This window comes from Aspergillus undulatus (assembly GCF_047715775.1).
Source record: "Aspergillus undulatus strain CBS 261.88 unplaced genomic scaffold BDV17scaffold_63, whole genome shotgun sequence".
Lineage (NCBI taxonomy): Eukaryota > Fungi > Ascomycota > Eurotiomycetes > Eurotiales > Aspergillaceae > Aspergillus > Aspergillus undulatus.
Genome location: NW_027396667.1, coordinates 6035 through 29003, shown reverse-complemented (window position 1 = coordinate 29003; position 22969 = coordinate 6035). Strand labels below are relative to the sequence as shown.

Sequence of the window (22969 nt, the reverse complement as noted above, 5' to 3'; positions counted from 1 at the left end):
TTTTTTTTGTTTTCCCTTTGTGCTTTGTGGGGGGTCCAGCTAGATGGTGCTGAGACCGCGCCTGCAAATACAAGAGCAGTGCATTGGAGAAGAGAGACAGAGGGAGGGGCATGCTATATTACAATCGATGATGCAGTGGTTGAGGGCGGAATCACATTCAGATAAACAAAATGTAAGGATGAATTATGGATTCAGGTAATAGGCAAAATAATAAAAATAACTAGCAGCACTCAGCTGCAGGCTCCGGATTCTTCTCTTGTCTAGACGTCTTTTTTTTGCTTCCCGCCTTAAGAAAGCGAAATTCTAGTACCTAGTAAGTGCCGCAGCGCACCGACCTGACGCTTAATTCTAAGATCGCTTGATTACTTTAAGCTTCATCTGACGATATAAAACCGTTTCCATCGCGCTTCCCAACTTTCCTGTCCTGATTTCTGTTGAGAGAATCAGAGTAGACAGCAGTGGAGTTGTAGCAGCAGTATACTGTGTTACCAAGTAATACCAGTACGTGGCAAGCCGAGGTGGGCTGGTAAGTTTGATGGCGGGCGGGGAGGATGACAGTGTGGAGTGACGCTGGTTCGAGAAGACTTGAGGCCACCTTATATCCGAGCTTAATATACCTTCATCTATCGTGTTCCGTGCTTGTCAGAGCAACTGACTTCCGGAGTCACTGCCAGAATCAAGATCTGGGCTTTATCAATCCTTCGTGGGTCTGCACACACGCGTACCTACTCCAAGCCATCGTGATGCTCTCGCAGGGTCTGAGAAAGTACTCCGACCGAAAGTACCAAAGCTGAGACTGCACCCCCCTGCTAGCGTCTGACGGGGATAAGCCCGCCAATCACGTTGCATGTAAAGTGGTGTCTGTGAGAACCAAGCCTCTGGACGCAGCCTACTACTCATGCCGTCTACGATGATTCAGGCTAGTGCTCGCATGGTTTCTGGTTGACTCGTGTGATGGCCGTCTTCAAACCGTCAATGCTTGGTCCAAATAGCCGCAATTTTGCCGTACAAACTACCGTACTCAGTCATTGGCTCCGCGGCTGGATTAGTGCACGCTTTGTCCCTTGGAGTAAACGATCTAAAAGTCTGGAGGGTATGCCGCATCGGCCAGCTTCGAGCTAGACAAGCCGATGACGTCCGCTCTTCGGAGTTGCGATGGTTGCCGGCCGATATAGGACAGTAGTAGTCTCAAGGAGACAAGCATGAGGCATACTAGTAGTATACTACTCTTCCGTTGATGGAGCAGCGAGGCTAGCGGGGCGGACGACATCGGGCAGTCCGTCTGGTCCGGAGCGGTGCCGAGATGAACAGGAGTTTTGATGCCCGAAGCACCGGAATCTGAGACGGAGGCAGCTCGTCTCGGCTGGCGGAGGACTCGACGAGCACATGTCAAATGTCCATTTTCACCTGCGCCCTTTGTAGTCTTCCATAGCTATCACTGGCATGATTGTTGAACCATGGTTCAAAAGGCATCTTCTTTGTGATCCCAGGAATCCAAAAGATAGAAGGGAAACCTCGAGATGGCCAAGTCCAATGGTCTTGGAGAGGTGCGATGCCGGTTCCTAACTTACCCGTGTCTGTACGCGCCGGTATTGAGCTTCAGTAACAATCGTATTGTCAGCCTCATTCAAGCGAGAAGGAGCGACCAGCCTCGCCTCATTCCTCCGATCTTTCCATCTCAGAACGAACAAGACAGCCGACAGGCCGCGTTGACTACCACTGACGGTCCCACCAGCTAGCAACGCAGGACCCTTGTCAGCTTGAGACCTCAATGCCGATGAAACAATGTCCAGTCGCCAGTCTGCCATCCAGCCTCTCGGTCCTCGTGCTTTTGATCGTTGGCTTACAGCAGCAGCTTGTCCATCCTTGCGGTGTCCTATCAGACTGTCTTCTTCCGGTGGCACAAAGGGCTGATCGTCCTCACCTCCGCAAGAAGTGATATCATCTGCCTCATGCTTGACAAGGAAACTGGGCCGGTGGGCAATGCAAGGAGGCAATGCAAGGGCCATGTTGAGGGAGAGCCTCCGCGTCCCCATACGGAGTACGGAGTTCCCCCAAGGTTCAAGCTGAGTAGCTGACAGTCCTGCTGTGGCAACGAGATGGAGTCGAATGAAAGAGCGCGAATCAGATAGCCTTAAGGCCCATGGCTAAACAAGGTTGGCCAGGAAGCCGTTAGGGTCAATTGGCCTAGCCACTGAGGTGCAGGACCTGGACAATTCGAGATGGTGTCAGACTGGGTCGAGAACTTGTTTGATATCATATCGAAATGAAAACTTGGTGGCGAAGAAGCGCTACAGTCCCGGACACGTTAGCTTCCCGAAGAAACAATTCGATAAAACCCACTGTCTCCAAAATCGAAGACAAAACGAAGATGGCCCCGCAGAATAGACAAACGTGAGGGTCCACTGCCGAGACTACGCTTCCGAAGCGCACAAGACGATTCGTCAGGCAATCGTTCCCACGCGGCTGCAATGACGGTTCCCACTGTCATCGTCTGATAAGCTGATAAGAGCCTCGGCGTAATTCCGTTTGGTCACTGTCCTCGAGCGAGCGAAACTGACGCAGCGAAATGCATGCAGCTACCGATTTCGAGGCCTGCGTCTGTCCCAAAAGACAACACCAGAACTGCAGGAGGCCTTTGGAGGGAACGCGTCATGTTCTGAACCCTGCTGGGATGATTTTCCGTGTGGCAAAAGGACGGATTCCGCGCCCTGGACGGGAGCCCAAAGTGGATGATGGAGTGGCTGTCGCGATCGCCCATCTCAGTTTAGTGAATATAATGCTGCAAATAAAATCAAGCAGCATCAGTTGACATTCTTGTCTTCCCCGAGAATGATGACGTCCCTTCGCCGCACGGCGCCACAAGCCTTTGGAGTCAGGGACCGGAGTTTCGTGTTGATTTATCTTCTTTCCGTCGACCTTATTGGTGCTGATCATTGAATCTTGGGAGACGCGAGGACTACCAAAAAGCAGTCTGTCGCCTGCCCGAGCTGCCTTCCCAGCCATTCTGCCCCGGAGGATAATCCTGTTGTTGACTATCACGAGACAAAGTTGTCCCACTTCCACCAACAAGCATCCTCTCCTGACTCGAAAGGATTCATCCGCCTCGTTCTGTGCCGTCTGCAAGCGAAACAGCCGGAACAATACCCCGGCGCTCGAGGACTGCCAAAAGTGGAAGGACTGCAGCCAGCCCACATCTGAAAAATGCAGCTTGGCAGCTACCCCGCAGATCATGATGTTCCTTCGTCCCCCATGATTTATCGTGATCCATCATTTGGGAGTTGGGATGAATAATAACTCCGACTTGATGGGCTGCTCTTGTCTTCCCCGGATGCGTACCGGGTGGATCTGACGCGGGTTGTGCCGTCACTTGGACCAGTGTTTATGATAGACCGGAGCAATAATCGTAAGCACCGTCTTCACTGCAACGACCAGGGGAGAAAATGCCGTTGTCCCAATATTTTCCTCAAGATCAAACTTGACGGAGATTGACACCCCACACTATCTGCTTAATCCAAACGCGCTTTAGCCTTGGGATTTCGATCAGGCTTCCAGCTTCACAAGCATCTTCGATATGGTGCTGGGATCATTTTTGGCGGCTGCGGCGGGTATTGAAAAAGGGCCCAAGGCGGGAATGTGATACGGCGCATCCTTGCCACCGGGTCTCGGAGCAGACCGCAGGACCATACAGGAAGCCAACAAGAAGAAAATAAATAGTAGAAGGGGAGATGCACCGTGCAACTGGCTCATCAAAACGACAGGGGGCCGAACTCCAATTTGCGGACAAAAGAAGAGCAACCAATTCGTAACGGGTAGGGCGGAGGTCATCTATTACGATATTGATGTTGAGTCCGGGTCTCACCGTCATGCTGAGGAAAGAAATTGGGGTACTGAAGGGCCGTGGAGATAGTAGCGTATGCGTGAACGCTTGCCTTCTATAAAGGCAGCGAAGGTCGGCTGTTGACTGATGGCCAGTGGGCGTTCTGATCTGAAGAAACTCGAGTGAGCGAAGCAATGAAGCACCAAAAAGAACCGATGCACATTGAGCTTGACATTGTACGGAATCGCTCGTTGCTTTCCCCGTCGCAAGTCTTATATGTTCCTTTTCGATAAGAGAATGGAGAGGTCTTCTTCACAGACTTCACGTCGCCTTCACAGCCCAATGGGAAACATGCCGGGTTTTGTATCGCTGCGGACACTGCTGCCGGTTAATGAAGTAACGCTAATCACTCGCAGAGAGGATCAAAGCGAATGACGAGCGTACGCCGACTATCGGGCCTCGAAGACGCGATATCATATCGAGATAAACACTAGGGGACACCTTCATTTGCCAGCCGCCGCGGTCGAGATAAGACGCAACAGAAACCACGTCAGATATCGCTTGACCCTTGCTGCAGGCAACCACCAGGATATCATTACGTGCATGCTTTCCTCGATAGCTTGAATCTCTCAACATTGTTATCTCTTTGATGACTTAATCCATGTTTGGAGACACTTCCAAATTTAGAGAAGCCCGGGTCTCTCCACATTGTACCCCAGACGAACTTTCCATTGAAAGCGCTTACAAGAGTGCAGAACTCCAACGTGGTTTTTGTTAGAAGCACAACTAACACAGTGCTATGATAACTCCTCCTTGTCACCGTTTGTGCTCTTCGTTCTTTTCTATCGTCACGTCTCCTACCGCGGAGAAGGCATCTCGCTTCCTCCTGCGCTGATCCAACGCAACGAATCTCCTCCACAAGATAAGCAGGGGTGACCTGCGAACAGACTTGTGTGAAGACGCTCATTGGCAGAAATGCGAAATGAGAGGTTCCATTGTCTTTTTGTTTACATATCGCAGTGACGATAGGTTCCGCCGTTGGCCTAGATTACACCATCATTGAGCTGCCTGATCCAGCATGTTGACGATATCTTCTTCGATAAGCTCAAGGTTGCAGCCGCACTCTGCCATAGTTAGCCTACTATTCGTCCAACAGCGGCGCGCATCATGTCGTCACAAGTCACTATCAGTGCTCACCGATCAAAACTGCCTCCCGCCTATCTACTCCCACCCTGCGCGTAGTGTGATAACAACTATACTCCGACATACGAAGCGTAGTGGGCGTATGTATATATCTGTCTATTCTGGATCTGAGAGAGAGTTCTCTCTGAGATCTCTTTAGACGGCCTCGTTAGACGATACGCTGGTAAGACTAGCACGAGGCAACTATGCCGTATCTCTGATAAGATGTTTATCTGGTGATCTATATCTATATCTATATTTACGTTTCATCGAAAAATATTGCAATCTAAAGCTCATATCGCCCGACTGCAAGTTCCAGGCCACGGTCAATCCCGGGGTTAGCCTTTTGCTCATGCAAAGACACTGGCCAGATGATAGCCTTTTGACTTTGACTACCGCATTCTTACTCTGCCAGATATAAATGATTAAACATACAATATATTCCTGACCTCGGCATGAACATAAATGTATTATCAACTGATAACTCAATCAGCTATTTGGTTTGGACGCCATGGCATCCAAGATGCCCTACTAGATAGAGAATCGAGAGCTAAATACCGATATCTACTCATATTAGGACATTATCATATTCTTGACTTGAGTTCGGTAATTTGAATATATTCCCACTTATACACATTGACGGATATTGATGACATTTGCACAGCGACCAATACTTCGTGCTAGTACCTATCACCACTTCTACATAGTAGTAGGATTTGTTCGATCCTCACGCCTTCAGGTAGAGACAAAAAGGCTCCAAACCAACGGTGGTGATGAACTTGATCACTCGTTTAGCCAGCTAAGCACTGCAGAACAACCAAGCATCTCCCCAGTAATTGGAATCTAACATAGCAGGAGAGGAGGAAGGATATTGTACCAGTCCAGTATCTAGCCCTACATCTCCATTCGGTCTCGAGGCTCTAACTGACTCATGTAAGCAGTAGGAGGTTAGGTACCTTACGGTCCACTCCAGTGATCTCCGCCTCCCGGCCTCAGGCTCCTACTACTCAAAGAAAAAAAAAAAAAAAAAGGCAAAACAAGCACCCAAAAGCCTCTGGTCCCAGATGGGAAGGAGCGAGCGAGGCCCGGGCCTGAGAGGACCGATACTTTAGGAAGATGCAATGAAGATGGGTAGGGAAGAGGAAGGAACGACCGAAGCCAGCAACGCGGGTGACCCATCGCGCCAGCCTAGGTACTCCGCTCGACTTGGAGACGCGACGCGAGCACAATACCATCGCGTCTTAGAGAGGAAGGCGCGGTGGTATTTCGATCCAATGGAAGCCTCGGCCTGAGTAGTTGAAGGAAGAAAGGAGCAGTAGGTAGGCAGCCGGGCAGAGGCAATAAGTACCCGAGACTTTTTCTGCATCCATCCCATCCATCAAGCCATCCATTTACTTAGTACAGGCGCCCCGTTGGCTGCACCAGGCTCCAGGTTTATCTCCAAGACCGGGCTGGGCTCCAGATGGTGAGTGCCTCCCTGGGGACGGGCCCTGTCTATTCATTGATTTACATACCTACATACCTACCAACCAACCAACCAACCTACCCACTCAGTATTGCAGAACGCCATTCCGCTCTGTCGTTCTATGCGGGTACGTTACGTCGGAGGCTGATGAGCACTACCTAGTATCGTATCTCATCACTTGCATTGGACATGGCTAGATATCCAGGTAGTTGTCCTTGAGGTAGGACTCTTGGGTGTGAAGAAACAGAATATGTGGTAGAATGGTAGTTGGAGAACAAGCAGGCATACTTCATGCTTCGCTCCAGGGCAAATAACTATACTGTTACCCTGCCCAATCACGAGGCGCTAATCTGGATGGGGAAAAATGTTGCAGATGGCCAGCTTCTCGGAAGAGAATTGGCTTGGAGGCCGGACGGGTCGCGAATTAGAGGTAGTGGAATGACATTTACCATTGAGCGGGAGACAAGGAGACCAAAGGCAAGTAAGGGTTAAATCTAGTATCGCGCTTCATAGAGTATCATGCTATCTATATTGCAATATATGACTCTAGTCAAACTGAAACCAAGTACTATATATACATCAGCATCCAAGCAATTTCCTGTAGTCAATTATATCTTATATATCTTCTATTCATCAGACAACATGAGATCCGACACCAATCGAGATAAAAGAGTAAAGTGAGACCAAACGTAAAATCTAATCAAACCATGATCCGCATATATGAACGAAAGTGAGGAGTATAAAGAACGAGCATAATGACAATGACAATGACGATGAAAATGCCGCCCGAAAATAAAGACCATTGCGCCCGCTGATGCTTAGCTGATATGTATAGTATAAATGGACCCAGAGGTATTTAGCCAACGAAATGCAAAATATCGAACGGGTATATTATGGAATGAATCGGAGCCGCCTCGAACCGATATGCCCTTTAAATTCGGGTATATTGTTATTGAGGTTGTCCGGGGTGGCCCATCGGAGGGCTGCTGTATGCGGGCTGCTGCGGTGCTTCTGTGTAGCCAGGGTATGAAAGCATGTTCACTTGTGGCAATCCGCCCATATCCTGCCACGCGGGATATCTCATTGCCGCTGGTTGCGCCGCGTAGGTGACCGGAACCGGTGTGCCTTGAAAGTCGGCGGTGGGACTTTGCGGGTTCATAGTGCCTGGAGGGTAGCCCTGACCGGGGCTCGTCACGCTGCGCTTCAGGTTGGGAGGCATTGGCTGCGCAAATCCACCGGGACTAGGGTACGACGGGGTCATGTTCGGCTGCGCAGGAAATGTCATTGATCGACTGGGAGGCATCTGCCAAACTGATCCGTCTGGTTGAACGGTGTATGGTGATGTCGGACTAAGAGGTTGTGGTTGTGACGGCACCGTCGGTGCTCCCGGTAGCGAGGGGTCCGGCGGCATGGCGGCAATGGGAGTTGCTGGCTGACTCCAGATATGGGGAGGCATGTTAACTATTGCTTGCTTTCCTGCAGACATGTTTGCCAACATCTGCGGGTCTTGTGGAATGGTAGTAAACTCGTCCCAAGGAACTGAAGGATCCATCGGCGTTGTCGCTCCTACAACCGCGTTTGTCAGTCAACAATTCCGGACGCTTCTGTAAGAATACCCACCTGGCGCAAATGACATCGGATTCCCCGGATACGGACCGGTGTTAAAGGCCGTTACCTCAGGACCGGCACTCAAGGGCATAGGTTGATATGGATAGAAAGCCTCGGTTTGTTCGCCCGTGACCGTCGGGGGCGAAGAGGACGCAGTGGATGGGTCAGTTGCGATGGTGCCTATGCGCGAGCTCGGGCGAGATTTCTTCTCAATTGGTGGCTGCTGATCAACAGGAAAGAACTGGCATTCTTTGCGCAGGCGGATACAGTTCTCGCATCGCCCTTGAGCGTCATCCGCCGCAACGAGACACCGGATTTTGCGCCGTCGACAATGGACTATCGAGACGTATAAGTATTGCGACGGCCAAACGATCGGGGGTGAAAACTAACCGCATGCGACAGATGTACGATGATATCCCAGCTTGTTGCGCTTCTTGTCGGCAGCTGAGGGATCCATGACGGCAGTCTGAGGGATAGTAACCGATGTCATACACTCGACAGCCGCGGGCATAGTTTCTGGAAGAATGGAAGCAGTGGAACGAAAAGACCAGCCCTAGGAGTGCTGGCGCATCGATTGCACTGGGTGAATCCAGGGACGCACGCGGAGTCAGAGAGAGCAGATCTCGAGAGCTGGTGGCAAATGGAAGCGACTAAGAAGATCGGCCATGCAAGAGCAGACCGGCGGGGATAAGCGTGGCAGCGTAATCAATGAATCACTGGAAGTCCCGCATAGATATCACGCTGTTGGTGTGATATTTCGACCTCGTGCGTACGCCTCTTGGGCGCTCGTTTCAGTGCTGGTACTCCACACTTCCGACGAAGCAGGAGCGTGATGCCAAATCGAGGGGTAGATAGTTGTTTCACCCCAATTAACCCGAGGCCCCGGCACTAAGGAAGTAAAGGGCGTCTATATGATTTCGAGATTAATGTGTCGTGGTGGTCGTGTCGTCGTGTAGCACAATTCGCAGCAGCTCCGTTGGCGGACGTCAGAAGAGATGACCCACGATGAATGACAGTTGGACGGTCCGGTGAGCGTAATTAGGGTAAAGGAAGGGAAGAAGCGAATAACAGGGAAAGGAAAGCGAAGTTGGGCAAGAGGAGGCCAGTAGAGAGATTAAAAAGAAAGTATGCAGGTGGAAGATAATACCAAGAGCAGTCAAGGTGAGAAGAAGCAAGCAGCCAGGGAGTGAAACAATGACTGGGCAGTAATCAATCGGAGAAAGAAAGGTAAAATAAATTAGGACTACAGGCCAAGAGGGAAGGAAAGAAGGAACGAGGAGGAAGTCCGGAGGGGAGAGAGGGAGCAGTGGAGGGAGTGTGGAAGAGCAGGAAGAGGATAATAAGATGGAAGCAGCCCTGCAGCCCTGAAGAGTAACTAGTACTAGACCACTAACAGCAGTTCTGGCGACATCAACCGCGATAATGATGTCCTGGCATCTTATATTCAAGATTAAGATTGGGTTTTTTTGTTTTGTGTTTTTTTTTTTTTTTTTTTTTTTTTTTTTTTTTTTTTTTTTTTTTTTTTTTTTTTTTTTTTTTTTTTTTTTACTTTTTGCGTGTCTTTGAGGAACTGCGCGTGGTTGTCTTGGTCTTGGGAAAGGGGTTTGGGGTGGGAATCAGTCAGGTAGGAAAAGACACCATCGCCTAAAATAAAATAATAATTTCAGAATAATAATGGCAAAAAATAAGGCTGTTAAATGACATCAAAGAAGCGACACTGGAAAAAAGTGGATAGTGGTATGAGCGCTGGGGAGAGTCCGATGAGAGGGTCAGAATGGCCTCCGTCAGGCACGATCACTCTGATCAGGGATGTGATGCTTTCGCTGCAATCAGTCTGAATCCTGTCCGTATCAGAGCATAGTTTCTATCTATCTAAACCTTCTTACAGGCCGCAGAAGGAGACCAGAAGGACAGCGAACGTGGGATTACTCTACTGTAGGTGTGGCGGTTGGGGCAGCAGAACCGACTAAGTATAAGGTGAAACGGCTAATCTGAGGTAATTTTCAGCTTCTAGACACTACCGCCATTTACCAGAGAATTGCCGGAAGAATGCTGCAGGCGAGTCGACTAAGCTGCAACAAAGAGATCTTATTTCTGGAGCTCCTGGGAACAATGATCTGACCTCATCCTGGTCAAAATCACCGCGCTATTGTGATCGCAACTGGTTGGGCTTGGTAGGGCACTAAAACCAAGTGATCTATCTACGATTCCTACCTGATGCCTGGAGGAGGACGATAGGATTGTCCGATCTGGTCGTCACCAGACCAGAGCTACGGCGTATACTCCGGAGGCTGGGACCTTGAGGTCGAACCCATGGATACGTGGGTAATATTGGGATTCTCCCTGATGCCCCCAATCTGGGCCTCGAATCAAAGACACCCATGGAACCCGATCTGTGACAGACAGCTGGATTCGGACTAGCGGGGGTGGGGAGTCCCTGGCGCTGTTCAGGAAATCAGGAGGAGGATCCTAGAGGGCTGAATCACTGAATGTCACCACATCTTGATATTTTATGGATAGACAGAGACAAGTAGGGAAGTGACTCCGTCTCCGTGGCAATTGAGGTCACATCCTTTGCTTCTTGATCCTTTACTGTGACCTGTCAGGGATCCGGAGGCTTTTTGTCTACAATCCTCTTTGCTTGGAGAGTACACACCATAGCGCTGATTGGCCATTGAGTGTGGAGCGGATGATATTCAAGGAGCCAATAGACAACCGATACCGGGGAGGCAGTTTCCCTTCTTCGCGTCGGACACCCTCGTCGATGCCCAGATCTGGACTAGCGGCCACCTGAAACAGACCCTCAAGAAGTCGGTGGTCCTTCGAGAAGCTCTGCACTCGTCAGCATTCTCCACCGCCCGCTCTGATGCAATGATAATTCAAGCTGGCTCAAGTGGTTCCGAAAGTTGGAGTCATTGTAGGAAACTCGATAACGAGCTGTAAAAGCACTCTTTTCACTCGCCTGCTAACGCGCCCAACATTCAATCTTCGTAGCAGCGTGGATGGTCTACGATTGCTGCTGCAGAGCCCATGGTGGGCTGACGAGCTGTCAGAAAGGTGGGCCTTGCAAGGTTTAATTAAGGATGCTCCAGCTCCGAGGTTTCGTCTCTGGGACTGCTCCTGGCAGACTGAGACTCTGCAATTTCTGCATTTCGGTGGGCCTTGGCCACCACGACTGCATGTCTTTCTGCAAGGGGAAGTTCCAAAGCCAATCTCGGAGACTGCTTGCGTACCTTACGAGTTCCTCTGTCCCAAAGGATAATGCAGGTGAACGATCATCTGGTCGATATTTCGCCTCATCATCTCCAGGTCGAGTTCGATTGACTCGACTCTGGTCGAGTCTTCTGTAACTGCGAGTGGACTGGATGACGAGTCATCACTGCCGCCATGTCACTGCTCTGCCCTAATTATACCTGCAAATAAGATTCATTCCCTTTGTCGAATTTCGACTAGAAAGTGGGCGGGTACCCGATGTCATAGGCAAGCCACCAACTCGGATCTCGGAACAATGCCCTGGTAAAGCGACATGTCAGAGCCTGTGATGTCCGATATCCGTATATCAGTTGGAATTCAGGGTCTGACTCGAAGTCCAAAAAAGGCGAGGCTGAAGGCATCAAGAATCCTTTCGGCTTGTTCCGTGGTCGGTCCCTCGGCCATCTTCGTGCAACCAGCAGGCTGGGTTGCGGCCAGGAAGCACTGTCGTCTTCGGCCGTTCATTGCGTCGACGAGCCTTTCCAGTTCCCACTCCTACTGAGCACTTGTATTTGCTCTGTCGTTCTCCGTAGGTCTCACTGCCAATCTGCCTCGGAAACTTGACACCTAAAGGGCAAGTGGTCGGTGGACCCAGTCCAACGCTTACCCCATACTGGTGTCAGCTAACCAGAAGAAACCGCTCCCCCGGAGTCGGCCAAGAATTGGCCATTACTATTGAGGAATGTCTGCCAGACAGCCAGCCGAGAGTTGATAAGATCTGCCTTAGATGCCCGATCAAAAAAGCGAACATGCAGACGCGAAAAAAGCAAGGAAGTCGACCTTCAAAGCTTCAGAGGTTGTCACGTTGGGTTTTCTGTGGTTGCGATTCATCGAACATTGTTCCAGAACGTCATGAGAAACTCCGTCAAAAGACGAGGCAATTAGCATGCTGGACCTTCCAATCAAAGACAGAGCAGAAGCTGGGGTGAGCTGACCTAGGCAGTTCGTAGGCAGGATCGTGGACTCGTGGAGCCTTGTGGGTGCTTTCAACGGTCGACCTCCGAAGGCCGTATGGAGCAGACTAAGAATCATCGCAGCCATCTGATAACAGAGTCTAGAAGAAGGTACTCGAGAGAGAAAGTGCGCAAGATCCCGAAGCAGAAAATAATCTCCGTAGATAGCCGGGGATAGAGAGAGAGAGAGAGAGTTCCTTCGTCTCGCAGCCGTTGCCTGTTCAGGGTCCCACCGACGCCATCATTTCGCAGCCCAACGGCTTTCCACTTTCCATTTTCCTCCTCTCTCAATTCCGACCACCACCACCGCCTTCAACTCTTCAACTTCCAACAGAACCACGCACTAATCCCTGCTCGGCGCGTCTGCTCGGCGTCGCCGGCCTGTTTCACTACCATCTGTCGCTTATCTCCCTTTGGTAGTCCACACCTTCCATGCTTACTTGAGCCGGACTCTTACGCGTCCTCTCTGAGCCCTGACCCTGCTCTCATCAATCTGGTTCGTCTCCCCAGACCCGGGATCGTTCGCTATAATTATATAGCCTATGCTAATCTGGATTGCTGGATTCATGTGTGTGCAGTTCGGACATTGGTTTCCTCGATAAGATCCACGGCTCTTCACTTCGGCCATCGCCCTTTCTCCGGCTAGCTTCGATTGGCTTATCCAACTGTTCTCGACTCGTTGGACCTGGAATCTGGCATAATGTGTCATTGGAAGCATGTGGGGAAACTTGGGGGTTGATACTATCATTTCTACGGAGTACTCTGTATGCAACAACGCTCTCATGATTCGGACGCTGTATGGACCTCTATGTGAAACTTTTTGACGAAATTCGATACCAATTCTCCGTGACGGATAAGGCTTGACGCCTGGTTCTGTTTTCTATGTGACGATGACGTATCTGGCCAGCTGACAACCGTCTTTGATGGTGGACGTCGATTCGTCCCTGCCTCGGATGACTCTCCGGACCCCAACTTTGCCCACTCGGGCGTGCCTTCTATATCACGCTAGACAAGACTTGGTTTGACCGACATTGACCCGGCCGACGCGATATTGGTAAACGCCTCGCGCGTCATGCACCAATATCATGTTCCACGTGAGAGGCCGTCGATTTTGAAAGTCCGCTGCGGCGGAGCGGCCCTCAGAACCCTCATACCGGGGGCCACTTCGAGGATGCCCGGAGCTATGGAACGAGAAATGATTCGCCGAGTTCGATGATAGCCCGAGAAATCAGCCTTACCCGCGAGCAATGCAATATCGCGTGCTCACGGGCGAGGTTTATGAGGAGCTGAAGCATGCATGATTCACCAGCGAAACGGAGTTTTGGTCAACCCTCTCAACGCATGTCCTAAGGTCTTACCCATTAAAAGGATTGTCACATTATCTTGCCGCCATCGCCGTGCGTTTGAGAAGCCAATCACTGAAACCAAAATCGAAATTGATCTTGGGCGACCTGACCGAAGTATTGCTTGAAGGCCGATACTCTCACCCTGTCACGGCAACAAGCGCAAAGGATGCTTGTCCCGAAGGCACCTTTTTCTGCTCAATACAACGCGTTCTTTGCATGATAACAGATTGACGTTGAATTGGAGGCTAACCGATGATCACGCCATGAGAGTTCTCCGAACTCCATCCCCTTCAATGCAACCCGTGCGCTTGCTTGCTTTTTGAAGCTTGGACGGAATCCGACCAACCATACATATCTTGATCCACTGTTCTATACCGCATTATGGTAAACTCCTGTTCATTTGGGGCGGGTTTGAGTGCGGTCACAGTTGACACCTTCCGTTTGGATAGTTGCCATGATGTGGCCCTGCCGTTGACATAGCACCCTGGTTGGTGTTTCTAACCGGAATCTTCTGCCGCCCGGATTGGCCCGAACAGAAGAAGCTTTTGCTATTCAATCGGACTCTTCTGGTTTGAACCGCTCTATGAGCTCCTCAGATGAGTGAAGAACTAGAGCATCCCATCGAGGAACCACTTATGCTTCGAGGAGAAACAGACTTGAAATTCGACATTCCTGTTGACATCGCTCTTGTGGTGAGATTTTCTGCGACGGTTTTTATACCGTGCAACGTCCTTTTGGTGTACTGAAATCGGACCAGCCCCTTCTCCCCGGCCTGAAAACTCTGCGTCAGTGCTTTGACTATCTGGAGCCGCGAGACAAGTGCAGGAGTTGATAGAGTCCGCTGAATAAAATCACGGGCTTCTCAACGTTAATCCTATCGCCATTCAATGACCTTGCCGGCTAAACAAACTCAATATCGCGGACTCTCTCTTTCCCAAACACCCAAGCATGCAGTCTTCACAAGTTCTCTACGGTTCCAGACGGTCATACGACACTGTTTATACAAAACCGTCCATCATAAACTGTCGCCTGATCAGCCTACATATGCCTGAGGCCAATAAATCCGAGGGTCGCGAAAAGCCGAACGATGAGAAGGACCAGCGCTATTGTCTCCGGAGATTGTGGCCCAGTGTCTTGCTCCCCATTAAGAGTATTTACCCGACTTAGGATCCAACCTTGCTCCAATGATGCCGAGCATTACAACTCCAGTTGCATTTCTTTCCTTACACACGCAGCGGAAAATATTCCCTATTCCTTGTCTACTTGTGTTCATTTTGGTAGTAGTCATGCGCGTTGTGGAATGAGTTGAATCGGCTACGCTCACGGCCTCTGTAGCAGAGAGCCCGCCATCAATTGTTCCGTTCGATTCGGTCTTTGAGCATTGAGAGCCGCAACACATGCCCGGCAAGTCACAATGACTCATCACAGCCCTACTTTCTCAAGGACGTCCGACTTTAACCGAGGCCTCCCCGACCATTTGTCGGGAATCAACATCCTCACTCGCATCGTGCCGCCATATATTTCTGCTGTCTGGGTGACAACCATCCTACAGCGGGCCCATCATTCCCTTGACTCTTATCCCGAGCGTCGGTCATGGACCATGCGCGCAGTAATTGCAGCAAATCATTGAATCAAAGAGTGAGAGATCAGATATGGTCTGGTAGGTTTGGTAGGTTCACTTCGCCTTCTGGCCTGTTTGGTAGGTAGGGCTGGTAGGTTTTTCCCGTATAGGTTTGGGCCTTCACTCACTCCGTCATTATCATGACGCCAGCGAACTTGATGACCCCAGTACGGACTGCATTGATCGCAGATGCCCAGACACGGTAGGTTCATCTGTCCCAGTGGTCTCCTCACCCACCGAGGATCGGTACACGGTACGATAGGTCGTACGTAGTTCTTTGGTTCCAAGGTATCCACCTATTTACCATTTCTCTCATCACATGTGATAGTATTGTCAGAGGCACTCCGTTTAGCCTGCTGCCCGCTTGAATGGTCAACAATGAATGCAATGCCTTGGGATGCAGAACTATTCTGAAGTTAATGGCAGAGCCGTCACGTGCCCGCGCCTTCCACAACATGATTCTTTCCCTATCAAAGCATCATTTAGTAGCTGCTGTGACTTGCAGGAAACGGCTCCGCAAGCCGGAGGCCTTCCTCCCTTGCCTCCATCGTCGACTTAAGTTGTCTCCTTAGTCATCCTTCTTGTGACCAGTGATTCATAGCGTTTCAGTTAGAGGTACTTCTATCGAGAATGCGAGATCCCCATTCGTTCTCATGATCCATTGAAGATCATACCGTACAATCTTACCATTTCTTGGTATCCGTCACTACCTAGTGCCGTTAGGAAAGAAGCGAAGGACCGGGCAATATCATACGCTTAATGATCGATTCTTCCATCATCCTCACCAATATCGATATCAAAATTCCATAAACCTCAGATCATTTATCGTTCAAACACTTCCGTCATTACGGGATTACTTATATGGTAGGCATCAATCATAACTAGGTATCATTGTCCTCTATGATCTATGAATACAGAATCACATAGTTAACTGCGAAGGTGTCAGTGTGCTTTTGGAAGCTGCTAGCACTGAATGTGATCATTCATCAGCACGTAGAAGGCCCGGCCTAGCTAGCTAGACCTATCTTTCATGACGATCTCGCCATGAATGCCAATCATTAGGTAGAGGAATTTGGTCACCATCGATGTTTTAAGAGGGTAGGTCAAGCTGGGGACTATCAGTAGGCGGGTCTTTCCTGTTCTTGTTCATGTTGTGGAGGAGTACGTTTGTATTCTCAATGGCAGTAATAGAGATATTGATATTCAGCTCTTCAATCCCGTAGTGACAGACATGTAGTAACGGAAGACTCATAGGACATTGGTGATAATAAGGAAGACGTAATAATTGGCGTTTTCAAACAGTAGTTTTTGTAGCGGGCCCCATTTGCTCCTTTCACGACAGCACCAGAAGGTAAAAAGCTTCAATGGAGACGGGTTAATCGACGTCCATGTAGTATACTTTTGCAAGTGACAGGATCGATTGCTAAAGCTAACTTAATAGTTTGCACATTCAGTCAGATATTGGGAGGTGGTAGCACATTGCTTCCCTCCTTCATTATCATTATCATTATACAGCACAGGACGCCGCACTGTTTCCACTACTCTAGAAACATAACATAAACTCAACAGGCATAGCCTCATCGATTTAAGCATGTTTCTCCAAGAACCCCAGCGCAGTCTGATAACCGCGCTCATACTCCTTCTTCACCTCCTCATTCTCAAGGTCACTCCTCGCAGCCATCCACCCATGAATCTGGCTCGCGAAAGTCTCGACATAGTTATCGACCGACAAGTTCGCCCCAAACTTAGTCACATCATCAGGATTCTCATCCTTACTAGCAAGTAGCGCCATGGGGATATTAATCCCTTTCGCATCATTCGGATCCAACATAGCAGGGTGACACTGCACAGCAGCCTTGAAGGTCTTATTCTCAGCACCGGAGCTGAGCACCGCAATCTTCCCGCCCCAGCAGTAGCCCAGGATACTCCAGGACTCAAACCCGCCGCCCTTTGCGGTTGGTGGGGCGAGGGCGTTTGATTCGGAGATGACGCCGGGGATTTTGCTTAGTGTTGCTGGGGGTGCGGCTTTGGTTTTGAAGAAGTTGCCGAGCTTTTCCTTGTGCTCGTCTGTTTGAGGCGGGAACCAAGTTATGTCTGCGGGTTGGCCCTCGAAGAAGTCGGGCATGAAGACGCGGTATTTTTGCTTTGAGGAGGTGGATAGGATGTCGGCGCCTTGGAGAGTTTGCGGGAAGAAGCCGAAGATGTCTGTTAAGAAATGGATTTGATTAGCTTGGGTGTTGTTGGAGAGGGTTTTTGAAAGGAAGTACCGTAGATAATGAGGATGGCTTTCGAGGCGTTCTCGGGGCCCGTGACGTCTATTCGGTATTTCGTTAGGTTATTTCTTTATGAGAAGGTGCAATGGGTAGACGAACATGTCTTCAAGCCATTGATGGTCTTGTATTCGCCCTTGGGCTGGTAACCCTTGGCTTGGATGGGGGGGATGCTGTCAACAACACGACTCGTTAGCTGCCGCCATTGCCAGCGAATAAAGCGATATGGAGTCGGGTAACATACGAGCAACAAGCCTTGCTAACACCAGACATGGCGGAAGAGCAATTCGATCGGTAGAGCTGGGGTTGGGATGGCGATTGAAACTGGAATGGGGAGCTCGAGAAGGGTGGTCGTAGTGACGCGAGGGCAGACCTACGGAGGGGGTGAATTAGAAGCTGGCGGGAGAGCATTGAGACAAAAGGAATGCGTCCAGACGTACAGTGGATTACTGAGGAATTGATAGATTGATGACTAGTTGGTGAATAGTCGAAGAGGTGAAGTTGAAGTTGGAGAGAGGAGAGGGCAGCGCTGCAACCAACGCCAGTATGACGTCGACGCGGGGTTCGGCTAAACATTTACCACTGAGAACTGTGACAGAACGAATTACGGAGAACGCTAGTGGATCAAATGTTTACTCGGTGATCTGGGAATTATTATTGGGGTTCGGGTACCTCAATTATCAAGATCAGATCAAATGCGACCGTTCAACTCATTGCTGTTGTCGAAGATATATATTTTGCTCCTATGGAATGCGGCTACTCCGGACTAGACACGGAATCTCCAATTGGCCTTGGACGAGGTTAATATTCAAGCGTAAAGTAGACCATGTCCTTTCAAACCATGGACCGCATTCATAGTAGAAAGTTTCTAAGACCCTGACGAGCAGTACTAGCTTCAGCGACAAAATTATACTCTGCAGCCTCTCGGGAGCATGAAGGGCCGTTACTATTGCATTTGCTACACGCGCAAAACCTACTTCTAGATACTTTATACACTCGTCGTTACGTTGTTTGCAATAGAGGAGAGCCAAAGGCAAATAAACTACAGCCATGGTCGATTAAACTACAGGTCGGACGCCACCAGAGCGCAGCCACGGCGCCATCGCAGCTTAACCGAGACGACGTAGGGAGCCAGAGTCCAGGCCTGCGCCCATTCCAGCACGCGGTCTAGACTCGACTCCTGGTGCAGTTGCATGGTTGATGGACTCAGGACCCGGTACTTTAGGAATGCGACCAAAATTGAGACAGCGGGTCCAGGAGGTGCTCATTGCTGAGTTGCTCATCGAACAAAGAAGGGAGCGATGTGATGTGATGGGCTGGCACATGGACACGAACTGAATATCTCAATCAGAGTAAGTTGACTGGTAGCGAAACAGTTGTTCTGACTGGTCGGATCTCGGCTGGAGGAAGGACTTCGTTGGAGGAAGAGAGGCTAAGGACAGCCGAAAACAGAGACGATTACGAGAGAGTCAGGAGAGACAGGAGTGGTCCGCACTTCTCCGAGCCCGAGGCAGGCCAAGTCACTCTAACCATATGCAGCTAGTGCCTGGCTCGTTATACCACATGATTGGATGAATAATCAGAGTGGGCATCTGACAGGCAGCACCTGACCCTTCTTGAAGCCCACCAAATCACCACTCGCTTTGTTTCGCTTCCATTCTCAAAAGAGACATTCTCCTGCTCCAGACGTCCGTGCCACGGATGCGAGCCCCCTTTGAGTTCGCCCAGTGTTGTCTGATCGATCGCCCTGCAGCTACCAGTCCACTGCCCACTGCCTACTGTCCACTCCCTGCTCACGGCGCCCTCAGCTGTCATGCAGCCGGACGCAAGGGAACCTGGTGCTGTCTCTTGTCAGAAGTACCGACTGGATGAAGGATTGAAACTAAATGAGTGAATAACTGAATGGATTGTGACCATCAGCAGAGTGAAACTAGTATCTTAGTGATTTTGGTGGCCAACGACGAGGGGGAGCACAGTGGAACTACCCTGTCAACCACGTTGCCGAGTGATCATCGCAAGATGGAATCGATTCAGATTTGGTAGACTATGTAAATAGATAGAACTGGCAGTAATGAGGACACACTTTGTGAAGACTGAGTGATATTTTGGTCGAGTGTTAATATTATCCAGCGGCCGCGACTATCGAGTTAGCTCGCCTCGTTTCTTTTTCCTTCTTTCGCCCTCCTTTTCAGTCAGTCTCAGTGTTTTTCCCCCCGCGTTGGCCAGACCTCCGAAGACTCTGCTGATATCGACTTTGGGCCCATTTCTCCTTCTGACTCTGATTATTATTCCTCTCTCGTATCTGACCGCTTTCTCTGACTTTGCCTCTCTCTTCCTCTCTTCCTGTCCATCCATGGATGCCTGCCATGTCTTTGTCTCCTCGCGGTGACTGAATTCCAACCCAAAACCCGAGTGCTCCTGCCAGCTGTTCGCGTGGTGCGTGGGTATGCGAGAGTGCTGTGTTGAATTGTTAGTTTAAGTTGCGATCCCCCACTGCGCTTCAGCCTTCTCTTGCCGATCGTTTCTCTCTGAGATCGCGTTCGCGATCCCCTCGCCCTGGATCCTCCTGACCTCTCTGGTCGACTCTGGCTTGGTCCCGAACAGTTCGCTGATTTCCCTCCGCAAACCACTCTCTCTTCTGGTCTGTCCTCCCCTGGCCTGCCCTCTGGCCTACCGGCCGCCCTGCCCGTTGTCCCAGCCTTGCACAGCGCACAGCACGCAAACCTGGCGACTCTCGCACTCCCCCCGGGCATGGGGACGGGCCTCGAGGTCCAGCAACCCTTGAATGCGCGCCGTCCGGCTGCACCGCCGCTGCCATCGTTTGAACTGCCAGCACCGACCTTCAGCGCGACGCCGCTGAAATACCCGTCGTCGCAGTCGCACCCGCTGCACCATCTGCCACCACCAAACTCCAGCAGCATCATCTCCCAAACACAGGCCAGCGACCCAGCGACAGCAACCACGACTGCGACGTCTGGGGCTGTTTCATCCAGTGTATCATCACCGGAGTCGTCGTCGTACTGGGCTGGCTCATATAGCGGGAGCGCCGGCCGGCAGACTTGGACTCCAAACCTCAGCTCACCCTATTCAAATCGAGATCCGTTCTCGCCATCCTTCAATCCGTCTCTGCATCGCAACCCGGCGACCTCGACCCCCGGCGCCGACACCATGCCGTCAGCATACGAAATGAATCAGCAGCTGCCCCCTTTTCATCAGCCGCTGGGGACGGCTGCCCCAGCACATCTCGCGCAGCCGATGCTAAGCGCTCCTCATCCACCAGTACCATCGAATGATCCCTACATGGCCAAATCGTCGTCAGCCCCAGCGTATAACACGCAGCAGCAGCTCACCAGTCCACCAAACACTTACCAGTATCAAGGGCCAGCAGGACCACCCGCGCCGCCACCGTTGGGAATGCACCAACCCCCGCGGGTCGCATCGAACCCACCGCCACCGCCACCGCATCTAGGCTATCAACGCCAGCCGTGGCCATCATATTCACTCCCAGCAATGACTGGACCGGTCATGTCCAATGTCCACAGTCCCGGCGGGCAGATGTCTTTGATGGGGCCGCTGCAATCGGGTCTCCTCCCAGGCTTCAACAGCGGCCATATGGCCAGCATGCAGCAGATGTATGGCGGGCACCCGCCGCATCCCGTCCATGCAGCGGGGCCGACAAATGACCGCCCGTTCAAATGCGACAAGTGTCCGCAGAGCTTCAACCGGAATCATGATCTCAAGCGACACAGCCGGATCCACCTCGCTGTCAAGCCGTATCCCTGCCATAACTGCGACAAGCAGTTTTCGCGGAAGGATGCATTGAAGGTAGTCGTCTTATAAAAGTTTGTTTTGGTGATCGGGTACTAACGTTTGTAGCGACATCAACTGGTCAAAGGGTGCAAGGATGAACTGGAGAAGCCGGTCAAGGGAGAGGTCAAAGTCGAAGAGTCAGGGGGCCACTAGCTCTCTTGTCAACTTCTGTACGCAGAATCGAAACCGCTGGAGCACGAAACGACTCTTAGTCCGCGCCAACCGGAGAATTGCGCGCCTAGCCGACCGGAGAATCTCATCAGACGGTCGCACTCGCATCCCGCCCGGAAGACAGGACGGCACCGCGGCAGCTAGACAGAATACACAGCAATGATCCGAGACGGACTAACTGGACGGAACTGAACTGGACTGGATTGAACATCCTGACTGACTGGACGACTGAACTGGACAAGAACTAGGATGAATTCTGAAGACGGACGGGTATAGGAGACACAGGTCCCGTCCTCATGGCATGTTTGTCGGCGTTTATGTATCGAAGAGGCTTGATTGTTCCACACGTGGAACGCTGATATTAGTTTAGGTTGGCTTTTTTTTGTTCGCTTGGGATTACATTGATCTGGATGGTGTTTGGTGTCTGGACTGGACTGTCGCTCAGCTGTATGTATCTGTAGTAGCACTAGCATTGGGTTTGTTTCTTGTGCTCTGGGCTGTGTTGTGTCACTGTTCCCGTTTCTGTATAACCTCCTGCACTACCGTGGTATATTACTCTATTTTTACTCCTTCTACCTAACGTTCTCTGTGTCTCGATCGCGGTTAACTGCTTGACTATGCTCACTGAAGTAGAGCCGATGAGCGAGTTAGCCATCATGGATATAAAACCTCATTCCCATCTCCCACCTCACCTTACCTCCGTCACCATTTTCTCTCTTCTCTTCCAATCGCCAAATCCCCGACTCTTACCATCCTACCTTCTCTTTCTCACCTCCCACCATGAGGCTCCAATCCCTCCTCCCCCTCTCCCTCCTGGGCCTGACCTCCCTAACCACCGCCCGCTACAGCATAAACCTCCCCCCTCTCCTCTCCACCGGCCCAATAACCGCCGACTACCGCACCCCGTCCCTGGACCAATCCGACCTCGACAGTCCCAAACTCCCCCGCGCAAACGAATCCACTCTTGACTGGTGGCATTTCGACGCCATCGCCGTCGAGAATCCCAATGCCTCTGTCGCCATAACGTTCTCGAATGCCGGGCCCGGTGGGTTTCCGCTTGCGTTGCCGAATGCGAGCTACGTGGCCCCGAATGGAACAACTAGCCCCGGTGCTGGGATGCTGAGGGAGGGTGAAGAGGGCCCGGCACTCTGGGCTCACATCGTGATTACATTCCCTGATGGCCGGTCGTTCAGGCATGTTCAGGCTGCAGAGTCCGCGCGGATTCATGGGTCCGGTGACTCTTCTGTGGCGATCTGGCATGGGGCTGGTGGGTGGATGGGGAGTGAGGAGGGATACGAGGTTGAGATTATTGTGAATCAGCCCGGGGTTAATGTTACCGGGGGGATTAGTATGGAGAGGGTTTGTCTTCTTCTTTTCCTTTTTTTTTTTTTTTTTTTTTTTTTTTTTTTTTTTTTTTTTTTTTTTTTTTTTTTTTTTTTTTTTTTTTTTTTTTTTTTTTTTTTTTTTTTTT

General features: G+C 50.7%; 7 protein-coding genes across 7 annotated transcripts in view; 2 read left to right on the top strand and 5 right to left on the bottom strand.

Annotated features, from left to right (window-relative positions):
* Positions 1-1416: 1416 nt before the first annotated feature.
* Positions 1417-2172, bottom strand: BDV17DRAFT_204381 (uncharacterized protein). Its single transcript, XM_073755314.1, has one exon. It carries the CDS (start codon positions 2034-2036, stop codon positions 1563-1565), a length of 474 nt encoding a protein of 157 aa, XP_073611567.1. The 5' UTR covers positions 2037-2172; the 3' UTR covers positions 1417-1562.
* A 400-nt stretch (positions 2173-2572) lies between these two features.
* Positions 2573-3410, bottom strand: BDV17DRAFT_204383 (uncharacterized protein). The gene has a single exon (XM_073755315.1). The coding sequence runs from the start codon at positions 3232-3234 to the stop codon at positions 2653-2655; it is 582 nt and encodes a 193-aa protein (XP_073611566.1). The 5' UTR covers positions 3235-3410; the 3' UTR covers positions 2573-2652.
* A 3865-nt stretch (positions 3411-7275) lies between these two features.
* BDV17DRAFT_204321 (putative C6 finger domain protein) lies at positions 7276-8823 on the bottom strand. Its single transcript, XM_073755313.1, has 3 exons — positions 8466-8823; positions 8088-8411; positions 7276-8033 (listed from the first exon to the last, which is right to left on the bottom strand). The coding sequence occupies exons 1-3, from the start codon at positions 8584-8586 to the stop codon at positions 7417-7419; spliced, it is 1062 nt and encodes a 353-aa protein (XP_073611565.1). The 5' UTR covers positions 8587-8823; the 3' UTR covers positions 7276-7416.
* Positions 8824-11946: 3123 nt separating this feature from the next.
* BDV17DRAFT_204309 (uncharacterized protein) lies at positions 11947-12519 on the bottom strand. The gene has a single exon (XM_073755312.1). The coding sequence runs from the start codon at positions 12366-12368 to the stop codon at positions 12063-12065; it is 306 nt and encodes a 101-aa protein (XP_073611564.1). The 5' UTR covers positions 12369-12519; the 3' UTR covers positions 11947-12062.
* Positions 12520-16564: 4045 nt separating this feature from the next.
* Positions 16565-18021, bottom strand: BDV17DRAFT_273698 (dienelactone hydrolase family protein). Its single transcript, XM_073759040.1, has 5 exons — positions 17958-18021; positions 17762-17890; positions 17620-17690; positions 17515-17562; positions 16565-17452 (listed from the first exon to the last, which is right to left on the bottom strand). Exons 2-5 carry the CDS (start codon positions 17788-17790, stop codon positions 16833-16835), a joined length of 768 nt encoding a protein of 255 aa, XP_073611563.1. The 5' UTR covers positions 17791-17890; positions 17958-18021; the 3' UTR covers positions 16565-16832.
* A 546-nt stretch (positions 18022-18567) lies between these two features.
* BDV17DRAFT_284437 (putative C2H2 finger domain protein) lies at positions 18568-21480 on the top strand (the record flags this gene model as incomplete). Its single annotated transcript, XM_073760534.1, has 3 exons — positions 18568-18570; positions 20455-21342; positions 21394-21480. The coding sequence occupies 3 exons, from the start codon at positions 18568-18570 to the stop codon at positions 21478-21480; spliced, it is 978 nt and encodes a 325-aa protein (XP_073611562.1).
* Positions 21481-22125: 645 nt separating this feature from the next.
* BDV17DRAFT_300812 (uncharacterized protein) overlaps positions 22126-22969 on the top strand; it is a gene marked incomplete at its 3' end in the record, with an annotated part of 1680 nt that continues 836 nt past the window's right edge. Inside the window, exon 1 of the mRNA XM_073764132.1 lies at positions 22126-22857. Within this exon, the coding sequence (XP_073611561.1) occupies positions 22279-22857 (579 nt within the window). The 5' untranslated portion in view covers positions 22126-22278. The remainder of the gene's footprint in view (positions 22858-22969) is intronic.